Below are 13,317 nucleotides of genomic sequence, written 5' to 3'. Positions count from 1 at the left end.
GGAGACTGAGACAGGAGAATCGCTTGAACCCGGGAGCCGGAGGTTGCAGTGAGCCAAGATCACGCCATTGCACTCCAGCCTGGGCAACAAGAGTGAGACTCTGTCTCAAAAAAAAAAAAAAAAATCAGGATCTGAACTATGGTCACCTCTAGGTACAGAAGGAGGGTGAAATCAGGGAGAGAAACCAGAAATGCCTAAGGCTTTTTATTTACCTTTACCCACATTCAAAAGTTTATTACACTCTCAATTTGGAGATGTAGCCCAGAGTGGCTCCTCCTAGGTGATGAGTAAGGAATAGCTGAGTAACCAGAAAATATAATCCTAGGAGCACTACTCACTCTACTGTCCTCTTGTCAGTGTGGAAATGCTCCCTCTTCCTGGGTCTCAATTCTCCCCAGCAATCACTCACCCGGAGTCAATGTAAGGTTCTGACCTGTGATGTCATTTTTTCTGACAACAAATATTTGGAGACTGCTCAATATCAATTAACTCTCCAACACCAGCAGAGGATCCAGTAATTCAGTTCTGACATTACCTGGCATTAGCCCAGACCCTGCAAGTCCAGGGCTCACCCCAGAACACAACCCCCACTGAAGATGCCAGTCACAAGCCCTGATAGGGAGGAGGGAAGGCACCCTTAATTCTAACCAACTACATATAAATCCAACAAACCCTCCTCACTTTCAATAATTTGCTAGTACTACTCACAGAACTCAGCAAAACACAAGTTTACCAGTTTGTTATAAAGGATGACCCCTGTAATCCCAGCACTTTGAGACGCCGAGGCGAGTGGATCACCTGAGGTAAGGAATTCAAGACCAGCCTGGCCAAAGAGTAAAACCCCGTCTCTACTATAAACACCAAAAAAAATTAGCCACTCATGGTGGCAGTTGTCTGTAATCCCAGCCACTCAGGAGGCTGAGGCAGGAGAATCGCTTGAACCTGGGAGGTGGAGGTTTGAGCAAGATGAGATCGTGCCAATGCACTGCAGCCTGGTGACAGAGCAAGACTCAGTCTCAAAAAAACAAATAAATAAAATAATTTGCATATTAACAAAACTCAATATCCAGGCTCTCCCCCTTTACGGTTGTCAAAAAAATGGGGCTTAGGCCGGGCGTGGCTCATGCCTGTAATCCCAGCACTTTGGGAGGCCGAGGTGGATGATCACCTGAGCTCTGGAGTTCGAGACCAGCCTGGGCAACATGGTGAAAGCCCATCTCTAATAAAAATGCAAAAAAATCAGCTGAGTGTGGTGGTGCACACCTGTAATCCCAGCTACTTGGGAGGCTGAGGCAGGAGAATCCCTTGAACCCGGGAGGTGGAAATTGCAGCGAGCCAAGATCGTGCCACTGCACCCCAGCCTGGGTGACAGAGTAAGATTCTATCTCAAAAACAAAACAAAACAGAAACAAAAACAAAGAAACAAAAAGACAGGGGGTATCCTACAGTTCCAACTCTCTAATGATGTGTTTGCTCTTTCTGGTTACCAGTACATCCACAAGTTATCTAGGAGCTTCACCCTGAGTCACCTGATAGCATAAATTAAACTAAGCTTGCTAGGAATAAAAAAGACACTCTTGGGCCAGGCACGGTGGCTTACGCTTGTACTCCCAGCCGAGTACAAGCTTGTACTGGGAAGCCGAGGTAGGCAGATCACCTCAGGTTAGGAGTTCGGGACCAGCCTGACCAATATGGAAAAATCTTGTCTCTACTAAACATACAAAATTAGCCAGGCATGGTGGTGCATGCCTGTAATCCCAGATACTCAGGAGGCTCAGGCAGGAGAACAGCTTGAACCCAGGAGGCTGAGGTTGCAGTAAGTCAAGATCATAACATTGTACTCTAGCCTGGGCAACAAGAGCGTAACTCCATCTCAAAAAAAAAAAAAAGACACTCTTATCACTCATGAAAATATAAGGATATTAGGATCTCTAAGTGAGGGACTAGAGAGGAAGACCCAATATATTTTTATTCTATCACAGATCCAAATAAACTCATTCATAAAGCCTTCCTCCAAGAGGCAAAAGCATCTAAGTCTGCCCCTCAGAGACTTTCCCAATTTATACAATTTATTCTACAGTGGCCAGGCGCGGTGGCTCACTCCTATAATCCCAGCACTTTGGGAGGCCGAGATGGGTGGATCACAAGGTCAAGAGATGGAAACCATCCTGGTCAACAAGATGAAACTCCATCTCTACTAAAATTACAAAAATTAGCTGGGCATGGTGGCGAGCGCCTGTAGTCCCAGCTATTCAGGAGGCTGAGGCAGGAGAATTGCCTGAACCCAGGAGGCAGAGGTTGCGGTGAGCAGAGATCGCGCCATTGCACTCCAGCCTGAGTAACAAGAGCGAAACTCCGTCTCAAAAAAAAAAAAAAAACCAATTTATTCTACAGTTAAACCAATTCTGTGGAAGCAAAATCTAACTGTTCATCATGTTGAGTTTTACTCAAGCCCTATAATCAAGTTAAATAGATATAATCATAGCAATCACTGCCCCGTTAACCACTCAGTCCTTTCTGTTCTGCAGAAGCAGACTCACACAAAGATACCCTTCCCATTATTTTAAGGCTCTTTTTTTAAAATAACAAAACTAGATAGTGACTACAAATGCCCATTCTTTTATTTGAGACAAAGTCTGGCAATATTGCCTAGGCTGGTCACAAACTGCTGAGCTCAAGCTAACCTCCCACCTCAGGCTCCCACAGTGATGGGATTACAGGTGTGAGCCATCGAATCAGGCCTACAAATGCCCATTCTTTGCTTCATAAAACATTAGCTGAACAGTTTTGTCTTCACTGATCAGTAGGAACAAAACGTTCGTTAACCAAACATTCCTCAAATTTCTCTCCTTCCTCCAGACCCTTATCTTTGACCCACTCTCAGCCTGAACAAATAGGCAACACTTCCTAAGAACAGAATAACCTCAGAATAAAACATGCTCTGACCTAGGTCTGATTTTGCACCCTCCATCCTGCCTTCCTCCTCCTCATCTTCCTTCTAATCTTGTTTGCCAGGAGAATCGCTTGAACCCAGGAGGCGAAGTTGTAGTGAGCCAAGATCGTGCTATTGCATTACAGCCTGGGCAACGAGTGAAACTCCATCTCAAAAAAAAACAAAAATTAGTTGGGTGTGGTGGCATGCCCCTGTAGTCCCCGCTACTCAGGAGTCTGAGGCAGGAGAATCGCTTGAACTCAAGAGGCGGAGGTTGCAGTGAACCAAGATCAGGACACTGCGCTCCAGCCTGGCAGCAGAGTGAGACTCCATCTCAAAAAAAAAAAAAAAAGAAAACAATTTTTAAAATGTGGAATATGAGACTAAATCATTCCATTTTCCCTGAAATCCACCTCTTGGGAAATACATTGTCTTCTCTATGAAGCTCTACAGATAAAATGCAATTTGGACTAAATGAAAAAACTCAAGCTGAACTTGTTGTTAAGGGAACAAACCCAGGCAGGGAGAAGCAGTGCTGACCTGGAATACAGACATCCATCTGACTCCAGTGGTCATCCTATCTATCAGGTGGGACATCCCTCTAACCTCATCATGCTCATGGAAGTGCCCTGTGACCATCTGCTAAGGAGACACTGCATTATGCCCCACTGTGTACCCGAAGTGCATTTTGTTTTCCAGGTTCTTCCACCATCTTGCTGAGAGTTTTTCTCCCTTCACAAGGCTGAGAGAATCCAAAGGACAGGAATCATTTCCATCTTTTCCCTTGTCAACCTAAAAAGTCAAGGCTGAAGCATAAAATATGACCCAAAGTGTCTGAAAAGGGGGGACAGGGAGTGGGCTGATACAAAGTTGCCAAGAATTCTCATTGATTTACAGAAGTAACACTGATTAGTGCATGGCTATGCACTGTTAAGCTATAGGGTGTGGGTTCCAGGGTCCCGTGATGCATTAGTAAATTAATTATACCTACTTGTGGCAACAGCAGTTTCAAAAGATGAATTCATAGCTCCAGCGATTTAGAAGGTGATTGCTGTATCATTTGAATGTCTCTATGGGACTGTTCATTCACAAGGAACCACATTTTTCAAATGAAAATTATTTTCTTGAGGCCACGTGCAATGCCTCATGCCTGTAGTCCTAGCACTTGGGAGGCCAAGGCAGGTGGATCACTTGAGGTCAGGAGTTCCAGACCAGCCTGGCCAACATGGTGAGACCTCGTACTAAAAATATAAAAATTAGCTAGGAGTGGTAGTGCGAAACTGTGGTCCCAGCTACATGGGAGGCTGAGTGAGGCAGGAGAATCGCTTGAACCCAGGAGGCGGAGGTTGCAGTGAGCCAAGATTGTGCCACTGCATTCCAGCTTGGGCAACAAGTGCGAAACTCCGGCTCAAAAAAACAACAACAACGAACAAAAGAAAACCTTTCTCTTCTCAGTCCTCAATACCAGCATCTCATTGGCTGACCATCAATGTGTCTCCAAAGAGTGGAAACTGGGGCTGAGGTAGGAAAATCTGAGTGCCCCCAGGGGTTGGCTATTTAGAAGCAGCGTGTGCTAGATTTCCCCTAGTCTCAGAATATTGCCCCAGCCTTCTATTTCAACTGTCCTCTGGGAGGAGTCACCCAAGAACCAATATTCACTGGACCCTCCAAGAGATTTGGCAGCTGTGGGCAGCTCGAGTCAGCCCCAGGCAGTTTTGAAACGCAAAACCAGGAAAAAAATAAATAGGACGGCACGCTGAAGGCATATCACCCTATAAAGATTCCCAAGGGGAACCTCAACTCAAAGACTTTCTGATGAGGTGTCCGTGCCTAGGGAAGATCAAAGGAGAGGCACAAAGGTTTGTTTTAAAGCGGAGTATCAAGACTACGAACAGAAAACAAATCTTTATGGAAGAGTCATCCATTGCTTTGTTGAAAAAATAAACAATGAAACCACAATGTTTGAAATGTAGAATAAAAGAGAAACGGTTGCTAATCTTGTCGTGAACTGGAGGGGAGAGGTTGGCGTCTGGAAAAGCGAGAAGAGAACCGGAAAATTGGGGATTTACTGCAAGCCCTAGAAACAGCAAGCTGCAGGACGGGGTGAGGTTTTGAGACCCTGCATCCCATACACTTAGAAAACTCAGGGGAAAAACAGGTGTCCTCTGGGGAAAGAAAAGAAACTGGGACCTCACAGACCACAGCTCCTTCCACGTACAAGTCAGGATTTTCCCCACCCCATGACCCTCCCGTGGCCCCCTATACAATCTGGGGACTTGGGGCTCCGCGGCCGGGGCCGCAGTAGCGGCACAGGGCAGAACAGGAGCCCCGGGGTCCCGGCTGCCAGTCCCGCCCCATCCTTGAGGCCGAGGGGACCGAGGGCTGAGCTGCGCCAGAGGGACTCGGGTATGCAGACCCAGAGTCACCCGCGGGAAGGCCCGGGCCCCGCCACAGCCAGTTCCGGTCGTCCAATCAGCCTCTCCTCCCGATTTCGGGACGCTGGAGCCGACACACTCACCATTTCCTGGCTCCTGGGTGTCCCGGCTTCCTCTCTCCGGATCCCAAGGCCGGCACAGGGAACAGCGCCACACAGGGTGCAGCCGAGCCACTCCGGGCCTCTGGGACCGGCGAAGCGAAACCAAGTACGGCGGACGCGAGAAATGAAAATCCCGCGAGAAGGTTGAACGTCTGCAGCTGCGTCCCCGGCGGCGCGCCTGATTGGACTGATCGCAGAGCTCCGCCCCGGCGCCCCTGATTGGGTACTGCTTCGAGCTCTGCCCCTTGCATCTTGACAGATGTGAATGACAGGAGATGTGATACCCAGATGAGTGGAGCCGGAATGAGCAGGTCTCGGCCCCAGCCCTCAAACACAGGGCGGGCTTCTTCCCCTCGTCCCCTTCACTGTACTTGGTTTGCGGGGGATGGACAGATGGGAGATATTTGCATTTTAGCAGAACTTAATCCGGGTTTGCCAAAGGAGACACTTCCTGTACTCAATGGGTCATTTTTTTATCTACCTCTTGCATGAGGAGTCACAGGTGTGCGCAGGGAGTTCCAGGCGGGACTGGAACAGAAGAAAGGGTGTGATAGTCTCAGGGATCGGAAATTTAAGATAAGGATATGGAAGCATGCCCAAGGCTTTCTCATCTCTCTCTCTCTCTCTCTCTCTCTCTCTCTCTCTCTCTCTCTCTCTCTCTCTCTCTCGAGACGGAGTTTCGCTCTTGTTACCCAAACTGGAGTGCAATGGCACGATGTCGGCTCACCGCAACCTCTGCCTTCCGGGTTCAAGCAATTCTCCTGCCTCAGCCTCCCGAGTAGCTGGGACTACAGGCGCGCACCACCATGCCCTGCTAATTTTTGTATTTTTAGTAGAGACGGGGTTTCACCTTGTTGACCAGGATGGTCTCAATCTCTTGACCTCGTGATCCACCCGCCTCGGCCTCCCAAAGTGCTGGGATTATAGGCGTGAGCCACCGCGCCCGGCCCCTTTCTCTCTTAAAAAAAAAAAAGAAAAGTTTTTACTTTTTTTTTTTTTTAAGACGAGGTTTCACCATGTTGGTCAGGCTAGTCTTGAACTCCTGACCTCAGGTGATCCTCCCGCTTTGGCCTCCAAAGTGCTTGGATTACAGGCGTGAGCCACCACGACCGGCCTATGTTTTTACTTTTAATATTTTATTTATTGGCCGGGCTCGGTGGCTCACACCTGTAATCCCAGCACTTTGGGAGGCCGAGGCGAGTGGATCACGAGGTCAAGAGATTGAGACCATCCTGGTCAACAAGGTGAAACCCCGTCTCTACTAAAAATACAAAAATTAGCTGGGCATGGTGGTGCGCGCCTGTAGTCCCAGCTATTCGGGAGGCTGAGGCAGGAGAATTGCTTGAACCCGGAAGGCAGAGGTTGCAGTGAGCCGAGATCGTGCCATTGCACTCCAGTCTGGGTAACAACAGCGAAACTCCGTCTCAAAAAAAAAAAAAAAAAAAAAAAAGACAGGGTCTAGCACTGTCACCTAGGTTAAAGTGCGATAGCATGATCATAGCTCAATGCAGCCTCCATCTCCTGGGTTCAAGTGAACTTTCGTGCCACCAAGCCCAGCAAATTTTTTTTTTTGGGAAAAAGAGAAAAAGAAGGGGAAAAAAAGAAAAAGAGGGAAAAAGGAATATTACTTCATTCCTAAAATGGGTTTCAATAATGGCCGATCAATATTTTGAGTGTTTAAAGTGGTTAATGCATATTTTATGTGTTTAAAATGGGGACCTCTATTGTGTTTATTTGTTCTGGCTCTGAGTTCAAGTCCTGGATATCGTTATCAATTTGTTGTCGCGTTGAATCTAAATCTCATTATGTGTCTTATGTATCTGGGTGTTAAGATCTCTTATTATTACATTAATCCTTTTACCCTTGCATCCTTGTAGCTTTGAAATCTATTTTATTAAGTGTGAGAATTGCAACTCCTGCTTTTTATTTATTTATTTTTGCTCTCCATTTGGTTGGTGAGTTTTTTTCCATCCCCTTGTTTTGAGTCTTTGTATATCTTCAGATATATCGTTAGATTTTGTGGATAATATATATTTTGTGTGTTTAACATGGAGAGCTCTATTGAGTTTATTTGTTCTGGATCTTAGTTCCAGTCCTGGGTATCATTATCAATTTGTTGTCTCATTGAATCTAAATCTCATTATGGGTCTTATGTATCTGGGTGTTAAGATCTCTTATTATTACATTAATCCTTTTACCCTTGTATCCTTGTAGCTTTGAAATCTATTTTGTCAAATGTGAAAATTGCAACTCCTGCTTCTTATTTATTTATTTTTGCTCTCCATTTGGTTGGTACGTTTTTGTTTTTTTTTTTTCCAACCCTTTATTTTCAGTCTATGTATATCTTTGGATATACCGTTAGATTTTGTCTGTATCTTTTGATTAGGAGATTTGGTCAATTTAAATTTAGGGTTGCTGCCATTTGTTGTTAACTGGCTATTTTGTCCTTTCATTGATAAAAATTCTTCTTTATGTTAATGCTCTTTACTTTTTGATGTATTTTTAGAAAGGGTCATACTGGTTGTTCCTTTCTGTGTATAATGCTTCTTTTAGAAGTTCTTGTAAAGCAGGCCTGGTGGTAATAAAATCTCTGAGTACTTGCTTGTTCCTAAAAGATTTTATTTTTCCTTCAAATGTAAAGCTTAAATTGGCAGGATATGAAATTCTGGGCTGAAAGTTCTGTTGATTAAGTATATTGAATATTGGCCCCCACTCTCTTCTAGCTTGTAGGGTTTCCGTTGAGAGATCTGCTGTAAGCCTAATAGGCTTACCTTTATGGGTGACTTGATCTTTCTCTCTGGCTGCCCTTAATATTTTCTCCTTCGTTTCGATCTTGGTGAATCTAATGATTATGTGCCTTGGGGTTGGTCTTCTTGAGGAATATCTTTGTGGTGTTCTCTGTATTGCCTGGGGTTGAATAGTGTCCTGCTTTGCTAAATTAGGAAAATTTTCCTGGATAATGTCCTGGAGAGTATTTTCCAGCTTGACTTCATTCTCTCCCTCACATTCAGGTACACCAATCAAGCGTATATTAGGTCTTTTCACATAGTCCCATATTGCTTGGAGACTTTGCTCATTCCTTTTTATCCTTTTTTCTCTATTCTTGTCTTGTCGTTTTGTTTCATTAAGTTGGTCTTCTACCTCTGATACCCTTTCTTCTGCTTGATCCATTCGGCTGTTTAAGCTTGTACATATTTCACTGAGTTCTCGTGTTGTATTTTTCAACTCCATAAGTTCATTTGTATTCCTCTCTATATCTATATTGTCTATTCTTTTCAACATTTCATCTAATCTTTTTTCCAAGTTCTTAGTTTCTTTACATTGGGTTAGAACAAGTTCCTTTAACTCCCAGAAGTTTCTTATCATCCACCTTTTAAAGCCTACTTCAGATAATGGAACACAGTCCTTTTCCATCAGGGCTTGTTCCGTTACTGATGAGTCCTCTTCCATCAGGGCTTGTTCGGTTGCTGATGAGTCCTTTTCCATCAGGGCTTGTTCCGTTGCTGATGGGTTCTGATTTTGAGTATACTCGGCCTTCTTAGGCTGTTTTTTTCCCTTCATTGTAAATGAACCGCCTTTCTAATTAGTTTTCTGAGTCGACGTCCGACTTATTGATTCCCAGTGCTGGGATCCGAGCAACCCACTGTGGCAGCCTAAATAGCAGCGATAAGACTGATGGTGCTCTTCTGCCCGGGAATCTCTGGCCTGGCTTCCCTCTTGAGTCCGCAACAAGGGGCTCTGACTTCCTGGAGCTCCAAACTCCGGTCAGTAGGGGAAGCAGTCCCGTTGGCTCTGCGTGAAGAGCTGCTGCGCCGAGACGCCGGCAAAACCGCTGCGGCAGCCACAAGAGTCGCGCTGGCGACCCGTGGGGCTCCTCCACTGGGAATCGGCTAATCGGTGAGTGACGAAAATTCGTCTAATGATGTGGCGTCGTCTCGTTCTCTGAGCTTTCACTGGGAGCTACAATCGTGAGCTGTTAGTGGTCGGCCATCTTGGATCTAATCCAAATTCTTTAATTTCTTGTAGAGACAGGGTGTCTTGAACTCCTGGCCTCAAGTGATCCTCCCACTTTTGCCTCCCAAATCAATCTACTCATTTGCACCCAAGAAAATAAAAAATCCCCCAACAGGGAATAAAATAATTAAATGCATAGAAAAACAAGTTATATTTCCATAATATTCGGTAAAGAAATTAAAAGGGCTCATACTACTATATCCATTGAGACAAAGGCCAAAAAAAAAAAAGAAATCAAAAGGGAAGTAAAGCAAAAATTTGAACTAGCTCAGATAAGCAGGGTACTTCAGAACATTTAAAAAGGAAAACGTGAATTCAGAAGGTAAAATGTATTCCCAAGCTTGAGAGCCAGTGACTGCTAAAGTGGAGTCACAGCGTACATTAGAATACCCTGGTGATGAGGCAGGACACCTAAAGACTTAACTCTGGGAGCTCGACACACCCTCCTGTCACATCATCACAATGTGGGAGTGCTCCCTCCTTCAATACCTTAAAATTTACACCAGCAGAACATTCTCACCTGCAGCCAGTTTAAGCCTGTTGAAATACAGACCTCTCCAACTCATAAACCATTTCTCCTGAACACTACCTAAGTCTCTAAATATCACCTTTACATATTTTCTTCGTATATACAAATTACAGTCTGACTACAGCAACTCTATACATAGAAAAAATCGGCTGGATGAGGTGGCTCACACCTGTAATCCCAGCACTTTGAGAGGCCAAGGCAGGCTGATCATTTGAGGTCAGCAGTTCGAAACTAGCTGGTCAACATGGCGAAACCCTGTCTCTACTAAAAATACAAAATTAGCCAGGTGTGGTGGCAGGCACCTATAATCCCAGCTGCTGGGGAGGCTGAGGCACAAGTATCGCTTGAATCCTGGAGGTGGAGGTTGCAGTGAGCCAAAATTCATGCCACTGCACACCAGCCTGGGTGACAGAGCAAGACTCCATTGCAAAAAAAAGAAAGAGAGAGAGAGAAATAAAAATGTTTTGCGGAAAACAGCCATGGGAAACTAGAGGTACAACTTCAAAAAGGACAGAAATCTGCACCTGCATTTGCCTTTGAAGTTCCTGCTTTCCAGGGCTCTGCAGCTTCTCAGAATCCACACTCCTAGAGCTATTCTGAGCAGCTGGGTCCTATCTGCAGGAGAGGGCAGGCTGCCCAGGAAGCACCCAGGGGAGCTCCCTTTCTCTCCCTTTGCAGGCTCCAGACTGGTCTTAGTGTGGGTCACTGGCCTCAGGCTATGCTGCCCTCTGCAAGTTTTTCACCCACATTGTTCAGTTTCAGAAGACAAACACCCTCAATCCTAGTGTTTGAATGAGAATCCAGCAGTCCCTGCTTTCCTCCTGTGTTTACCATAAAGTTGAAGAGAAAAATTTCAAGACAGTTTAAGTGGATTTTAAAACTGACAAATAATCGTTCCTTTGAGAAAATGAAGAAGGCAGCAAACTATTATTTCAACATTAACAAACTTATGTAAAACCACTAATGAAATACAAACTTTCCCCTTTTTTCTTCTGCTTCTGCAGCTCCCTGACATTCAGTTGATGACTGTCATCAGGTGCTCTGTGTCAGGGTATGTACATGTGCAGTTTACCCACTGAGAATCCTAAGTCGTGCACGGTGGCTGCCCCAGGGGGACTCCGGTCCACACATCCTGGAGTCAACCCCGGACAGGCCCGGGTCCGCCACGGCAAGTTCCTGTGGGTTCCATCCAGCACCTTCCTCCACAGTCTCCGGCATTCCCCCTCAACAACACTCACCATTTTCCGGCTTCTGAGATATCTGTGGTTCTCCCTACAACTCTCCTATTCATTGAAGGTCACAGCCGAAAAGAAGCTGCAGCGAAGCCACCTCTGATGTTTCTCCGGGCAACATAGACTGACACCCACCGCGTGGGCAGGTGAAAGGAAGGCCTCGCAGTTTTGTGAAGCTTCGCGCCCTCCTCCCGGAGCGGTGTCTGATTGGACAATTCGCACAGCCACGCCACGCTGCTCCTGATTGGAAAGTGCCAAGGGCCCCACCTTCTGGGGGGCTGAGTGACTGGAAGACTCTAACACCTGCCTGAGTGGAGCTTGAATGAAAGGTTCTGGCCGGGTGCTGTGGCTGACTCCTGTAATCCCAGCATTTGGGGAGGCCGGAGAGGGCGAATCACGAGGTCACGAGTTCGAGACCAGACTGACCAACCTGGTGAAACCCCGCCTCTACTAAAAATACAAAAATCAGCCGGGCGTGGTGGTACGCCCCTGTAATCCCAGCTATTAGGAGGCTAAGGCAGGAGACTTGCCTGAACCCAGGAGGCAGAGGTTGCAGTGAGCCGAGATCACACCACTTCACTCCAAGCTGGGAGAGAGAGTGAGACTCTTTCTCAAAAAAAGAAAAAGAAAGAAAGAAAGAAAGGAAGGAAGGAAGGAAGGAAGGAAGGAAAGAAAGAAAGGTTCTAGGTCCGACACGTGGCTCACACCTATATAATCCCAGGACTTTGGGAGGCCTGGGAGGACCTCTTGAGGTCAGGACTTCAAGACCAGCTTGAGCAACGTACTAAGACTTCATCTCTTAAAAAGAAAAAAAAAAAAAAAATTAGCCAGGCCTGGTGGCCCTGCGCCTATTGTCCCAGCTATTTAGGAGGTTGAGGAAGAAGGATTACTTGAACCTTGGAGGTAGAGGCTACAGTGAGCTATGATCATGGCACTGCACTCCAGCCTGTGTGACAGAGTAATACCCTGTCTCAAAAAAAAAGAAAAAAAGAAAGGTTCTAGCCACAGCTGTATTTCCTCCTCGAGCTGCAGCCTGGCCCCCACCCTGGGGATATTGGCATTTCAGGAGAACATGCTTCAGGCTTTCCAAAGCTGACATTGGTGTCTTCCTGTATTCAGTGAGCCCTTCTTTCTGGAAATGGGGGATTGAGGGAAGTGGGGGGTAGTGGGGGAAGGTCGTTTGCCTCGAGGTCTGGTCAGGCCAACGCTAGAACAGGAGAGAGGGCCTGATTTCATCAAAGATTACAAATTCAGGATGAGATTATAAATTCAAAGATTTTTTATACCTACCTCTCAATCTAATCATTTTAACTCAAGAAGATAACACACCAACAACTGAATAAAACTAAGGGCATGGAAAAACTGGAATTATGTGGCAGATATATATGTATATATATTTTTAGACAGGGTCTGTCTCTGTCTCCCAGGCTGCAGTGCATGGTGCGATCTCAGCTCACTGCAACTTCTGCCTCCTGAGTTCAGGCGAGTCTCCTGTCTCAGCTTCCTGAGTAGTTGGCATTACAGGCGCGCACCACCACACCCGGCTAATTTTTATATTTTTAGGAGAGATGGGGTTTCACCATGTTGGCCAGTCTGGTTTCAAACTCCTGACCTCATGATCCACCCACCTAGGCCTCTCAAAGTGCTGGGATTACAGGCATGAGCCACAGTGCCCAGCCAGCAGCAATATCTTATAAAGGAATCAAAAGAAAAGTAAAGCAAACATTTAAAGTAGTTCAGATAACCAGCCTGCTTCATGAATAGTTCACAAGGAAAACCCGCTGTCAGAAGGTAAATTATATTCCCAAGTTTGGAAGTCAAACCATGACTGCTGAAATGGAGCCCCGCACCCCAGGATGGATCAGTACCAGATGATGAGGCAGAGAAAATTAAGGATTTTTCTGGGAGTTCAAAATGGCCTTCTGTCCCCTTCTCAGTTTAGAAATTATTCTCTCCTTTAAGACCTTCATTTTCACTAACAGGAATCTCTCAACTTGAGTTAGTTTAAGCTAAATTTACTGTTAAATTAATAAACCTTTTCTCTAGGAGACTTCCCAGATGGATCTTGCTCTAA

At 45.7% G+C, this 13,317-nt stretch overlaps 1 protein-coding gene across 1 annotated transcript in view; it reads right to left on the bottom strand.

The window, feature by feature from the left end:
* ZNF136 (zinc finger protein 136) overlaps positions 1-5,561 on the bottom strand; it is a 28,312-nt gene extending 22,751 nt beyond the window's left edge. Inside the window, exon 1 of the mRNA XM_008987332.5 lies at positions 5,451-5,561. Within this exon, the coding sequence (XP_008985580.1) occupies positions 5,451-5,453 (3 nt within the window). The 5' untranslated portion in view covers positions 5,454-5,561. The remainder of the gene's footprint in view (positions 1-5,450) is intronic.
* Between the last annotated feature and the right edge of the window lie 7,756 nt (positions 5,562-13,317).

The sequence above is a fragment of the Callithrix jacchus genome, chromosome 22 (genome assembly GCF_049354715.1).
Source record: "Callithrix jacchus isolate 240 chromosome 22, calJac240_pri, whole genome shotgun sequence".
In the NCBI taxonomy this organism is placed as follows: Eukaryota; Metazoa; Chordata; class Mammalia; order Primates; family Cebidae; genus Callithrix; species Callithrix jacchus.
This window is presented reverse-complemented; position numbering and strand designations above follow the sequence as displayed.